This window comes from Octopus bimaculoides, chromosome 14, assembly GCF_001194135.2.
Source record: "Octopus bimaculoides isolate UCB-OBI-ISO-001 chromosome 14, ASM119413v2, whole genome shotgun sequence".
Taxonomy (NCBI): Eukaryota; Metazoa; Mollusca; class Cephalopoda; order Octopoda; family Octopodidae; genus Octopus; species Octopus bimaculoides.
Window position 1 is genome coordinate 17856977 of NC_068994.1, and position 12138 is coordinate 17869114.

The window sequence follows — 12138 nt, forward strand, 5'->3', positions numbered from 1 at the left end:
ACACACTGCTTGACAACTGACATTAGTGTGTTTACGTTCCCATAGCCTAGTGGTTTGACAAAGGAGACTGATAGAATTAGTACCATGCTTGAAAAACAAATACCCGGGGTCCATTCATTCGACTAAAACTTCTGTGTGTCTTTGTCCCTTACCACCTTGACAACTGGTGTTGGTGTATTTATGTCCCTGTAATTTAGTGGTTCAGCTTCACAAAAACAAAAGCTCTGAGGTTGATTTGTTATACTAAAATTCTTCAAAAATGGTGCCCCAGCTTGGTTGCAGTCTAGTGACTGGAACAAATAAATGATAAAAAATGCCTACTCAAGTGTGCCCTTCACCCCACCTGTGTTTCCTCATGACTTTCAGTAAAATGGAAATGGATTATATTTAATTAAATTTTCTACAAATATCTTTCAGTTGGTGTAGATTATGATTACATCAAAATTTAATTTGGAAAAAAAATGGTGGCCGTGCTCACATATTGACACATCCCCCATTTTCCTTTTATTTTTCTAGTATCATAATTTATGTGCTTAGAGCAGTGCTCCGCAACCTTTGTTCACTTGCAGCACACTTACATTCTTTTCAAAATTCAGTGGCACACCTAAACTAAAAGTATAGGGAAAAAAAAACTATATCCAGGTTACTCTGTGGTACACCTAGCATCATCTTGTGGTATACCAGTTGCAGAGCACTAGCTTAAAGCATATTCATCCAAAGAAATTAAGGTTTCTTGCAGTGTAGATAATTTCCTACCCTCTCCTGTAGTAACACACAATGCCTGTTTAGCTCTCATCTTGAAGGATTCTGTCAACTTCATGAATATTATCATCAGGATCAACAAAGTTTGTCATATTTAAGCACATCAAGTACATACATCCTATCATCAAGTTGGTAGAGTGATGGATGAAATGTTCTGAATTTCATTGTCTTTTTGCATTCTGATTTCAAATTCTGCAGAAGTTCATAAAATATGTACTCGGTATAATCAATTGAACCCTGTCCTCAAAACGGTGACCTTGCATCTCTGTTCTACTCCACCAGACCTAATGTCTTTCAAAGCTAATAATACTTCGTTACTGCTGCTCCTTACAGGAATTCTGTAGTTGTTGGGCTTCATAACCTCATACACCATTTAAATCAGCCATATCACATCCAAATATTCTACCCGTATTTTCTACAAACTGACCAGATCTAGCCTGTCATACAATGTCATTGTAGCCATCTGACTCACCAGTCCTCAGTCAAATCGTCCAACCCATGCTAGCATGGAAAGCAGACATTAAACAATGATGATGATCATCATCATTGAAATCTTGAAGCTATGAGATAATGCATGATTAACCCTTTATTCACATTGTTTTGAATTAGTCTTGAATTATCTTATAGCTTATAGATTTCAATATGATTATTTAATTTTTGTTTTTACATTCTGAGTTTAAATTCCACCAAGGTCAACTTTGCCTTCGATCCACTTGGGGTCCATAAAATAAGTACCAGTTGAGCACTCAAAATTACTGGCCTTATGCCAAAATGTGAAACCAGTATGATTGCTTAATTTTAGAAAGACAATGTAGAGTAGGTGTGAGAAACTAGATCTGGCTAGTTTGAACAGAAAACAATATTTGGCTTGGGCATGGCCATTTTGAATACTAAAGGGTTAATTTGAAACAATGTGAATAAGCAATTATTACATTTGACAGTAATCTGAATGCTAAAGAGTTAAAGCATATGAAACACTAAGATTTGCTTGGAATTTTCACTCATAGTGTCGTGCACTTAGAAACCTGGAAAACACCAACTCCAGTCAATTAAATCTACTCCAATATTTAAACCAGCACTTTGTTTATTGACCCGAGATGGATGAAAGGTATGGTTAACCTTGGTAGGACTTGACCTCATGATGTAAAGTGTCTCTACATTCTGAGTTAAATTCTTACCAAAGTCAATTTTACCTTCCATCCTTATGGGTGGAACGGAGGTGGGACATTAAGTATTCAAATTGATTTGATTGATAGCATCACCCTCTCCTCACAAAAAAGTGTGGCCTTGTACCTATGATAGTTCCCCCCCCCCACTCCCTTTTCTGCTATAGGCACAAGGCCTGAGATTTTGGATGATGGAACTAGTCAATTACATTGACCACAGTACTCAATTGGTATTTTATTTTATTGACCTCCTTGAAAGGATGGACTGCAAAGTTGACCGTGACAGAATTTGAACTCAGGATGCAAAGCCAGAAGAAAAGCTGTTAAGCATTTTGTCCAGCATACCAATGATTGCCTTCATTATGAAGGCAGTCAGCTGACAGAATTGTTTGAGGATTGGAAAATGTGCTCAGTGGCTTTTCCAGCTTTAGACTCAAATGTTGCCAAGGTCCACTTTGCCTTTCATCCTTTTGGGGGTTGATAAAATAAGTACCAGTTGCGCACTGGGGTTGATTTAATTGACTAGCTTCCTCCCACCAAGTTCATGCCTTGTGCTTATAGTAGAAAGAATTATTATTATCGGTGACACATAAAAGGCACCCATTGCTGGTAACCTGTAAGAGGGTCCCCAGTACATTCTGTTGGGTGGTTGACATTAAGAAGGGCATCCATCTGTAGAAACCAAAGCAGACTGGAGCCCTGTGTAGCTCTACAGCTTGCCAGCTCCAATCAAACCATGTTACCCATGCTAGCATAGAAAACAGATGCATGATGGTGGTGGTGGTGGTAGTAGTAGTGATGGTGATCATTATTATTGACTTATTCATGAATGTCAAGGTCTGTTGTCACATTTGTCTGCCTTTTTCAGTTATATCTGCTTTGTCCATGAAATTCTTATATCTGCATTTATTTGTGTTTAGCCGCAATTCTCAATCATGTTACATGTATATTATTTTTCTTAACACAAAGAGAATATACTTAACCCTTTTGTTACCGTATTTATTTTGAGATGCTCTGTGTTTCTTTGAATTACTTTAAATATAACAAAGAATTTAGTAAAATAACTTAGTTATCATTTAGCTAGTGTTAGGAACATAAATTGTGACTAAGGTTTGGAGAAAGATTTTAATTCAAAACTTATAAAAACAATTGGTAACAAAAGGGTTAATACACTAAAAAAAAACATTGCCACTGTTATAAGTGTTTTGTTTTGTCTTAACTAATGATAATTATTGATTCCATTACACCACAAAACAGTATAATTTACCATGTCATGTTATAGTGTATCACTGTATTGTCTCTATATGCATTGCCATTGTACTTATGTTTCTTTTCTCTTCTTTCTCTTTCAGTTCTGAACGTAGTATGGATAGTACTACTTTGTCCCCACATCGTCTTGTGGACCTGGATCTATCTGATTTTGATGAACACCAGGTATAGAAAAGTATATTTGATTTGATTTTGGTAGGGATCTTTTCCCACTAACAGTAACGGAGAAAGTGTAGATCTTTTTCCATTAGCTTTAGGATCACACACAAGCAATCTGGATGCAATTCCTGAAATGGAAAATATCTACATTTACATTAAAAAAATTTTTTAAAGATTATAAATTTACAACAACAAAATGAATTAAATAAAATTCTTGTTTTAATAACTGTCCCTCTTATTTCTTTATTGCCCACAAGGGGCTAAACATAGAGGGGACAAAGAAGGACATACTAAGGGATTAAGTCGATTACATCGATCCCCAGTGTGTAACTGGTACTTAATTTATCGACCTCGAAAGGATGAAAGGCATAGTCGACCTCGGCAGAATTTGAACTCAGAACGTAACGGCAGACGAAATACCGCTAAACATTTCGCCCGGTGTGCTAAAGTTTCTGCCAGGTCGCCGCCTTTTATAACTGTCCTCTGTCACACTCTAACCTCTCATCACCTAGCACTAAGCCACTTCCTCCAATGTCCCACCTCTCAAAGGATCTTTGTCTTGCAAGTTACTTGCTGACACCACCAGTGCTGGTACCACATAAAAAAAAGACATTCAGTCCACACTGTAAAGAGGTTGGCATTTGGAAGGACATCCAGCTGTAAAAACCATGCCAAAATAGACCTCACTAGTGCCACGTAAAAAGCACTGTCCACTCTGTAATGTGGTTGGTGTTAGGAAGGGCATCCAGCTATAAAAGCCATGCCAAAATAGACTGTGAAGCCTGGTGTAGTCTTCTGTCTAGCCAGCTCCTGTCAAACATTCCAACTCCTGCCAGCATGGAAAACAAACGTTAGATGATTATGAATGTAGGACAATTTAACCTTTTGATAGCAGCCTGCCCAAAACTGCCCCAAGTTCTATGATACAAGCTTCTTGTTCTAAGATAACCTAAATTAAAGTTTTCCATCAAAATTGCATGTTATCAGGTTATTAAGAATGAAATGTCCGATTTTCTTATGCACCATGTTTGACAGTCGTTAACTCTTATGTTTTATCCTGACAATTCTTTGTTTTACAATGTTGAAGAGTCACATCATCACTTTCTGAAATGCAGTTCATGATGTCTGATTATATTGAGTTTTCTCATGTAAATCAATTTTTGTGAACCCTTGGATAGATCAAAAATTCATGTTGTTTATGAATATGAGTTCTGTTGTGAAACCAGTGCATTCCAGACAGCTTGAAACATCAATGAGGCGTTTAGTGAAGATGTGGTTAACGAGCACACTATGTTAATGGTTTGAAAAGTTCCGGTCTAGTGACTTTATGGATCTTTCTGAATTGACGGGCACCACTTTTCATTTATGTTTTATGTAGTGTTTTTGGTACCGAAACACTTTCAAACTTCATATATTTCTATATTTTGTGTTATAGAACAGACAAAAATTTTTGTATTCGAAGTTATTTCATGTAAAAAATTATCGTATTTCGGTAATTTCAACCAATCACTGACGTCTATTTAGGTGAAAAGATTTACTGCTATGAAATATAAACAACATATTCTAGCGGTGTAATGGGATCTTTTCCCTTGAATAAAATTAGCCTGCTCGTGAAATTAACGTGCAAGTGGCTGAGCACTCCACAGACACGTGTATCCTTAACGTAGCTCTCAGGGATATTCAGCGTGACACAGTGTGACATGGCCGACCCTTTGAATTACAGGCACAACAGAAACAGGAAATAAGAGAAAGTTGTGGTGAAAGAGTACAGCAGGGTTCGCCACCATCCCCTGCCAGAGCCTCATGGAGCTTTAGGTGTTTTCGCTCAATAAACACTCACAACGCCCGGTCTGGGAATTGAAACCGCGATCCTATGACCGCGAGTCCGCTGCCCTAACCACTGGGCCATTGCGCCTCCACACATTCACTCTTATAAATGTATATATATGTACATACATGCGTGTGTGTGTGTGTGTGTGTGTGTGTGTGTGTATATATTTACTAGATTGCTAACATTTATTAATGGTTTTCCCCATTGTATTGATGTGCCGTTTTCTATCATTAAGTAAACTGCCGACACAGGTATGCTAGTATATATATATATATAAAATACACACACTCACACACAGAGCAGGCTTCCACACAGTTTCTGTCTACCAAATTCACTCACAAGTCATTTATTAGGCTGATAGTAGAAGACATTTGCCCAAGGTCTGTGCATTGAGATTGAACCCAAAACCATATGGTTACAAAGCAAGCTTCTAAAAAACAACTGATACCTTTATTTATTTTTAATAGCATGTGCTAATTTTTATTTGAGATAAGTTATTTAACAAGCTAAAACACTGTTAATGTAATGATTGTTTTATTGTTTTGTCTTAATTTTTAGGTCAAGGGTTGTGATTCTTCCAAAGAGAATAGAAAAGTTGAAATTTTTGACGTCAGTTCTCATTTGGAAGCTCCTTCCAACTGTGAGTCTGGTTTTTCTGTATTGGAAATTACTTGCTCTGTGGAACAATCTCCTGTCAAAATAGTTCCCAACGAGAAGCCAAGGAAGAAGAAGTTGATGACAAAACAGTGAGTGCTTTTTTTTTTCTTTTTTTTTTTCCTTTTTTTTTAATGTATTTTAAGTCCTGTTGGTGTATGGTGGTTAAAATCGGTTTCAAATTTTGGTGTAAAGCCAGAAATTTTGAGGTACAGGATAAGTCAATTACATCAACTCCAACGCTCAACTGGCAGTTATTTTATTGACCCTGAAATATGAAAGTCAAAGTTGACCTTGGCAGAATTTGAACTCAGAACATTAGTGTTCAAAATGCTGCTAAGCATTTTGCCTGGCATGCTAACAATTCTGCCAGCTTGCCACTTAAATAGTGTGACTGAAATTGAGTAACTTATGGATAATCTATAATTTTGAATTTTTTTTTTTTTTTTCTCTCAATTTTATTGATTCCTAAATGGAACCATTTCCAAGTGTTTTATATTCTTTTACTAGTTTCAGTTAGCAAATAGATGGCCTCTTGAGGCTTTGAGTGGAGCAAACTGGTGATAACCTTGAAGGAGCAAAATCAGGACTATGTAAAGGATGTTCCAATATTTTAAATTTTGGTTTCTTGTAGATTTCAACAAAGTAAAAACAAACTAACATGAGGATAGGTATTATCATACAACACAATGCCTTTGACAGTAGTCTTCAGTGTTTGCTTCAAATTGCAGGTTGCTAAAATGAGTGCTCTGATAACACTCCAGTATGGATCATTGCAAGTGCAAAATCAACTGTCAGTATCACTTTTCCTAATGGGTGATTGTGGATTGTGTTTACACTCCATTCTCTGGAGTTTACTGTCCAGTAGTGATGTGTTCATGTTTTATCATCAGTTGTTTCTTTCCAAGACGGTTTCAGTTTTGTTACCATAGCCACCCAATGATCGTGTCCTTAATTATCACCTGGTCTGCTATCAAAGCTCAGATTTTTCCCTAACCATAAAAATGGTCTTGAAATTATCTCCCCTTCTTTAAAAGTCATTAAGATTTACTGCTAAGCTTTTGTTTTCTTTCTCCTACCAAGAGGGAAATTTTTAACTAATTAAATACATGTATATATCTTAGGTTTTTGTCTCTGCTATTATGTTCATGTACATATGGATATAATTATCTATTGGATTTATCCTATAGTGTTGCTTAGTGAAATTGATCTGAAATCAGCCATTGCAAAGTGAATTCTTTAACTACAACTACACTATACAAACATATTGTCAGTGCCAGATCTGATCCACATTGAGTTTCTGGGAAGGTGAGGGTAAGATGGTTAATAACTTTGGCAAAGATCTTACCAATAAGAATGAAGAGGGATATATTCCAATGGATCTCTGGGATAATGTTACATATACAGATGCATAACTTGGAGATCAGGGAGTCTCACATTGGGAAACCACAGCTCTGGTACTATGGATATTTGGTTAGAATGCTGCAGGAAAGGATTGCAAAACAGATTTTTCAAGCTGAGTCAAGTGGTGAGAGACTTAGGGGTAGACCACAAGTGAGATGGTTGGATAATATCCACAATCACAGTTGGTTATTTTTGGGAATCCAACAGGAAAGTTTAATGACAGTTGTTTCTGATAGGACCCCTATGGAGAAGATGCCTAAGCACTCTAACCTTCCCAGGAATAATTAGCAGCAGAAATGGATGGATGGAAGTTACTTAACCACTTTGGTTGTTTCTGCAATCATTTGGATATTGTTGAGTACAGCAGTCATTGGAGTGTGGGGTATTCGTCAAAGGCTTCGTCAACGATTACACTGTGTTACCCAATTTTTGTCCTTGGGTGGCAGTTATTATTTCCTAGTTGCTTACGCCTAGAAAGAACGAAAAATGGTTAGCATTTTCTTCAAAATTTGCTTTTGTTACATTTATTCAAACCCTAAAGAATCCCTCTCAACACATGGTTTGGATGCTCCCCCACTACTCCTGCTCGTGATCAGAGATGCACATATTGTCAGTCACTAAGGGAAACGCTCAAGTGGTTACGGTCAAGCAACTGACAAGCAAATCTGTGATATTAAGCAGAATATTTGCTCTATCGATATTTCTGCTTCAGCAACTCAGCACTGAATTTGTCTGAAATGTAATGGAAAATAGGTCAGTTTGAAAACATTGATGTCCAGATGACAAAAGTAAAGTTTGAAGGGAATAGTAATTTTCTTTGATTTCTAGAAAGAAGCAAATAGGAAATAACACTTACTGACCAAAGACAAAATAAAAAATTAAAGTTTTGTTACATAGTGTCATCAGTGTACTAATTAACAATGTCATAAACAATAGCTTCAGCACAGTAAACAAGAAATTATGTTAACTAATGAGCTTGAACAAAAAGGCCAAAAGACTGCTAATATACAATAAGGCACAAGCATAGGTGCTTGTTAAAAATGTTCACTTTGCAGCCATTTGGTTGCATATCTATCCCACTGCGTGGTGCCATGGGTAAATGTCTTCTACTATAGCCTTCAGTTTTATATGGTAATGAAACATGGACTTGGTACTGCCAACATGTGGTGGTAGGTGGTGGGGATGACACAAAACTAAGTTAGTTTAACCTAAGATGCATTTAGAAAATCATTATTTTAAAATATTAAATTCTTGATTAAAAAATTTTTTTTTTTGCATCACAATGTCATTTAAAATCATTGATTAGTTGTAAAATAATCCCTTTGTCTATATTATCAGTACATTGAAGTAATTGTAATGCTTGTTTTTTCTCTTTAATGAACTTTTCAGGAATATACCAAATATTTTAGTGGATGTTATATCACCACAATTTAAAAGTAAGTTAGTATTTTATATTTCCTGTAATGTCTTTGGTTTTGCTTTGGTGTTTTTTATTATATCTTATTAATTTCTTTGTTAAATCTCAAACAAATTATTGTAAATGAAAGTGCAGGCTATGCGGTTAAGAGGTTTTCTTCCCGACCACATGGTTTCAGGTTCAGTCCTACTGCATAGTGACGAAAGCAAGTGTCCTCTACTATAATCCAAAGCTGACCAAAGCCTTATAAGTGAATTTTGTTGATGGAAACAGAAAGAAATTCTATTTGTGTTTATGTATACCAAGACGGCGATCTTTGTCTCTCCTTCTCTTGGCATCACATGATCATTGTAAATGAGCATCACCATCATACAAGCAGTGTCATTGATTTCCAATCTGTGAAAATGTGTCTGGCTATGGGAGAATACTATCTTACTTGATGATAGGTAGGGCATCCAGCTGAAGAAAATCTGCCTCAATGCATTCTGTCTAACCCATGTAATCACAGAAAAGTGGATGTTAAAACAATGGTGAGTTGTTGCTTCTAATGGATTATAATTTGGATGCTTCAAACCCCAAAAGTTCAGAATATGAGATTAGTACTTGATTAGGGTTTCTATTTTCAGGTCTGGTTTGTAGTTGTTGGCAATAACTGCAACAGATTGATATGCTAAGCTTTTTATTTCTTTAAAATAGGCATACTAAAGTCACATTTTATTTCCTTAAAATATGGATACTAAGTTGACACTTTCTAGGTCCAATTGAATTGTATAAAAGATAGCAACAAGCATTCTATTTATGGCAATTAATTCACACTCTACCAAGTAGCTGGTGGGCAGGAAATGTTGAAAATTACTTCAGTTTTTTAATCAATCTATTTCTTAAACTTATTTAGTAATTTGCAAAGTTTTACTCTATAGGTTTGACCATGTTAACTTGTCTTACTACAAGGTTTTTATTTGTAATAACACAAAACTGCAAATACATTAAACATGTACAAACACATCATGCAGGCAATTACATACTGTAAATCACGTACAACATGAGTAACAATCAAGAATTTTGGTATTTCCTAGAGAGAAAAAAAAATAAGATGTTGGTTCTTCTACTACCTTTTCTTAACTGTATTAAATTAGATAATTCTAAATGTGAATATGACATGAGTTATTCTCTTTTCAGGTAATTTCAAAAAGAATACCAGTACAGAAAATAATAGCTTTATTAAACCTGATAAAGATTATGAACTAAAAGGGTATGTTGATTTTTTAAAAAATTTTCTTTTTCAAACGCTGTCTTATAACTTGCAAAACTGCTCACCTATGGGTTTCATCTGTCTTGTCTCATGGATTGATTGCTTCCTGCCAATCTTTATACTATATACTGCTAGAGCTCTCTGTGACCAATAAACTCTGGTATTTCAATGTTCAGGTTTGTCTCTCCCACTCTTCATCTTATATATCAACAAGCTTCTTATCACCTCCAGTAATGCCCTCCAGAAGGAGAGAAAGCATTCTTCCCTCACCTTGTGCAGCCAAGCATCATTGATATATAATCTAGTTACTTTATGCCGAATCAACACTGACTCTATAAACAGAGACTTCAAAAATATCCTCTGTTGCCATTGCGCTAATCTTGTCTCCTTCAATAGCACAAGGACATGTTAATTATATGCATCAAGAAAATATTATACCCTTACATTTCTGGCTATATGAAATCTTGAGGGTTTCTGACTGTATGAAACCCTCAAGATTACTGCAAATGTTTGGTCTTCTTATTTAGAACCAGAAAATACTTTAGTCCCTAACAATTACTGGCCCTCTGCAAGTTTCAGGTGAAACCTACAATAGAGAATTATTCTGACATCTTGAACAATGCTGCTGTTCCACACGCTGATGACCTAAATCACATATAAAGGCCACTTGACTGTTTGGCATGAAGATACTCATCAATACACTCTCCCCTTAGACATGCTGTCTCCTTTCTCTGCCTTTCCGAGGTTTCTGCTCTGAGCTGGCTGGTCTTGTGCCACTTCTATTTGGGCACTTACAATTTATCTTTCTCTCATCATATTGCGTGCAACAATCTCACACTAACCTCTATACCCAGAACTTTGCATTCAATTTGTTGGCCCTCTGGAATTCTCTCCTTGAACATGTTTTACATGCAGCTGTCAACCCACAGCTGCTTTGGAAACATGTTAATTGCATCAATCCCAAGTCTCAGAGGACCTGTGTGGGACATGAGCACAAGCCATTTCCTTCACATTGAGACAAAGAAATTAAAATCTAAAGGAAAGCCTGGGTTTAAAAAGTTGCTTTTGAAATGATGCTATTTCTATATTAACTTTGTTCACTTTATTTTTTTCAGTGTAAAATCATCATCAAAACCTCAAAAGAAAGGTAGGCTTTCATTCTACTCTAGCTGTTATTTGCTATCTTCATCAATTTAGACCAAGTAATTTCATTATAAATTAACTAAGATTTTAATGTAAATTATATAAGACATTACAAACAGTAATTTGAAGCTGAAAAAGACAGCAGCATTGCTATAGGGGCTCCTGTCACCTGTTAATTCATAGATATATGATATCATTCTTATCTGTGTTTTTATCTTTTAAATTTCAAACTGGGGTTTATAATGTCTACTATCAAGTGGAAACGTGATGTACCATCATATTTCCAATGAAGAGCTGTGTGCACGCATGCATCAGCCTGCAGTCTCCCACCACGTGTTGGTAAGGACATGTCCTCTACCTCCCATCAAATCAGATCATGCTATCAGGCCCCTGTTCTCATTTGACACAGCAGCTGCAGGCTGGAAGAAGCCTCATGGCAGACCCTGTCCCATGTGGTTGGATATGATTAAGGAAGGTCTCCAGAGGCTCGATGTTACCTTAGAGTATACAGAGGGGCTGACACAGGACAACCAGCAATGGGGGCACTGGTGGACCTGGTCAGCTCTATGCATGATTCTTAGTTTATCATTGTCTGGTATCCCTTTTCAGCATATCCAACTACCAGATAATTAGATGCCACTGTTTTTGTTCTGTTCAAGGATCTGCTCTAATATGGATGTCTGATACTTTAAAAAGGAAAAAAGAAAAAAAGTATTTTATTTAAACAATTAAAAAGCAAATTTTTTTTTTGTCTTTATTTATTTTTTAGAAAATTATTAAGTATGTGACTCAGCTTTGTTTAACATTTCATCCGTTGAGAAACATGATCAGTTACCAAATTTGTTCCCTAAATACATTTTTATCTATATATAGTGAATTCAAATAAGCAATTCAAATAAATAAAGAAAAAAAAGAGGAAAACAATGAACGTGAGAATGTGCACAAGAAGTGTATTGGGTTAATGCTTGGTGAAAGGAGAGAGTTTAACGTTTTGAGTATAAGTCTTTGTTGGAAAGGAGAAAAGGAAAAGTCCAAAGAAGGAAAAGAAACTGCCAACAGCACGTGTGTAGTTACATTGCTG

The 12138-nt window shown here is 36.1% G+C and overlaps 1 protein-coding gene across 1 annotated transcript in view; it reads left to right on the top strand.

The window, feature by feature from the left end:
* LOC106880657 (uncharacterized) overlaps positions 1-12138 on the top strand; it is a 39319-nt gene that overhangs the window by 7081 nt on the left and 20100 nt on the right. The window contains exons 2-6 of the mRNA XM_014930702.2: positions 3281-3362; positions 5746-5933; positions 8635-8681; positions 9842-9914; positions 11030-11061. Coding sequence (XP_014786188.1) covers positions 3294-3362; positions 5746-5933; positions 8635-8681; positions 9842-9914; positions 11030-11061 — 409 coding nt within the window. The 5' untranslated portion in view covers positions 3281-3293. The remainder of the gene's footprint in view (positions 1-3280; positions 3363-5745; positions 5934-8634; positions 8682-9841; positions 9915-11029; positions 11062-12138) is intronic.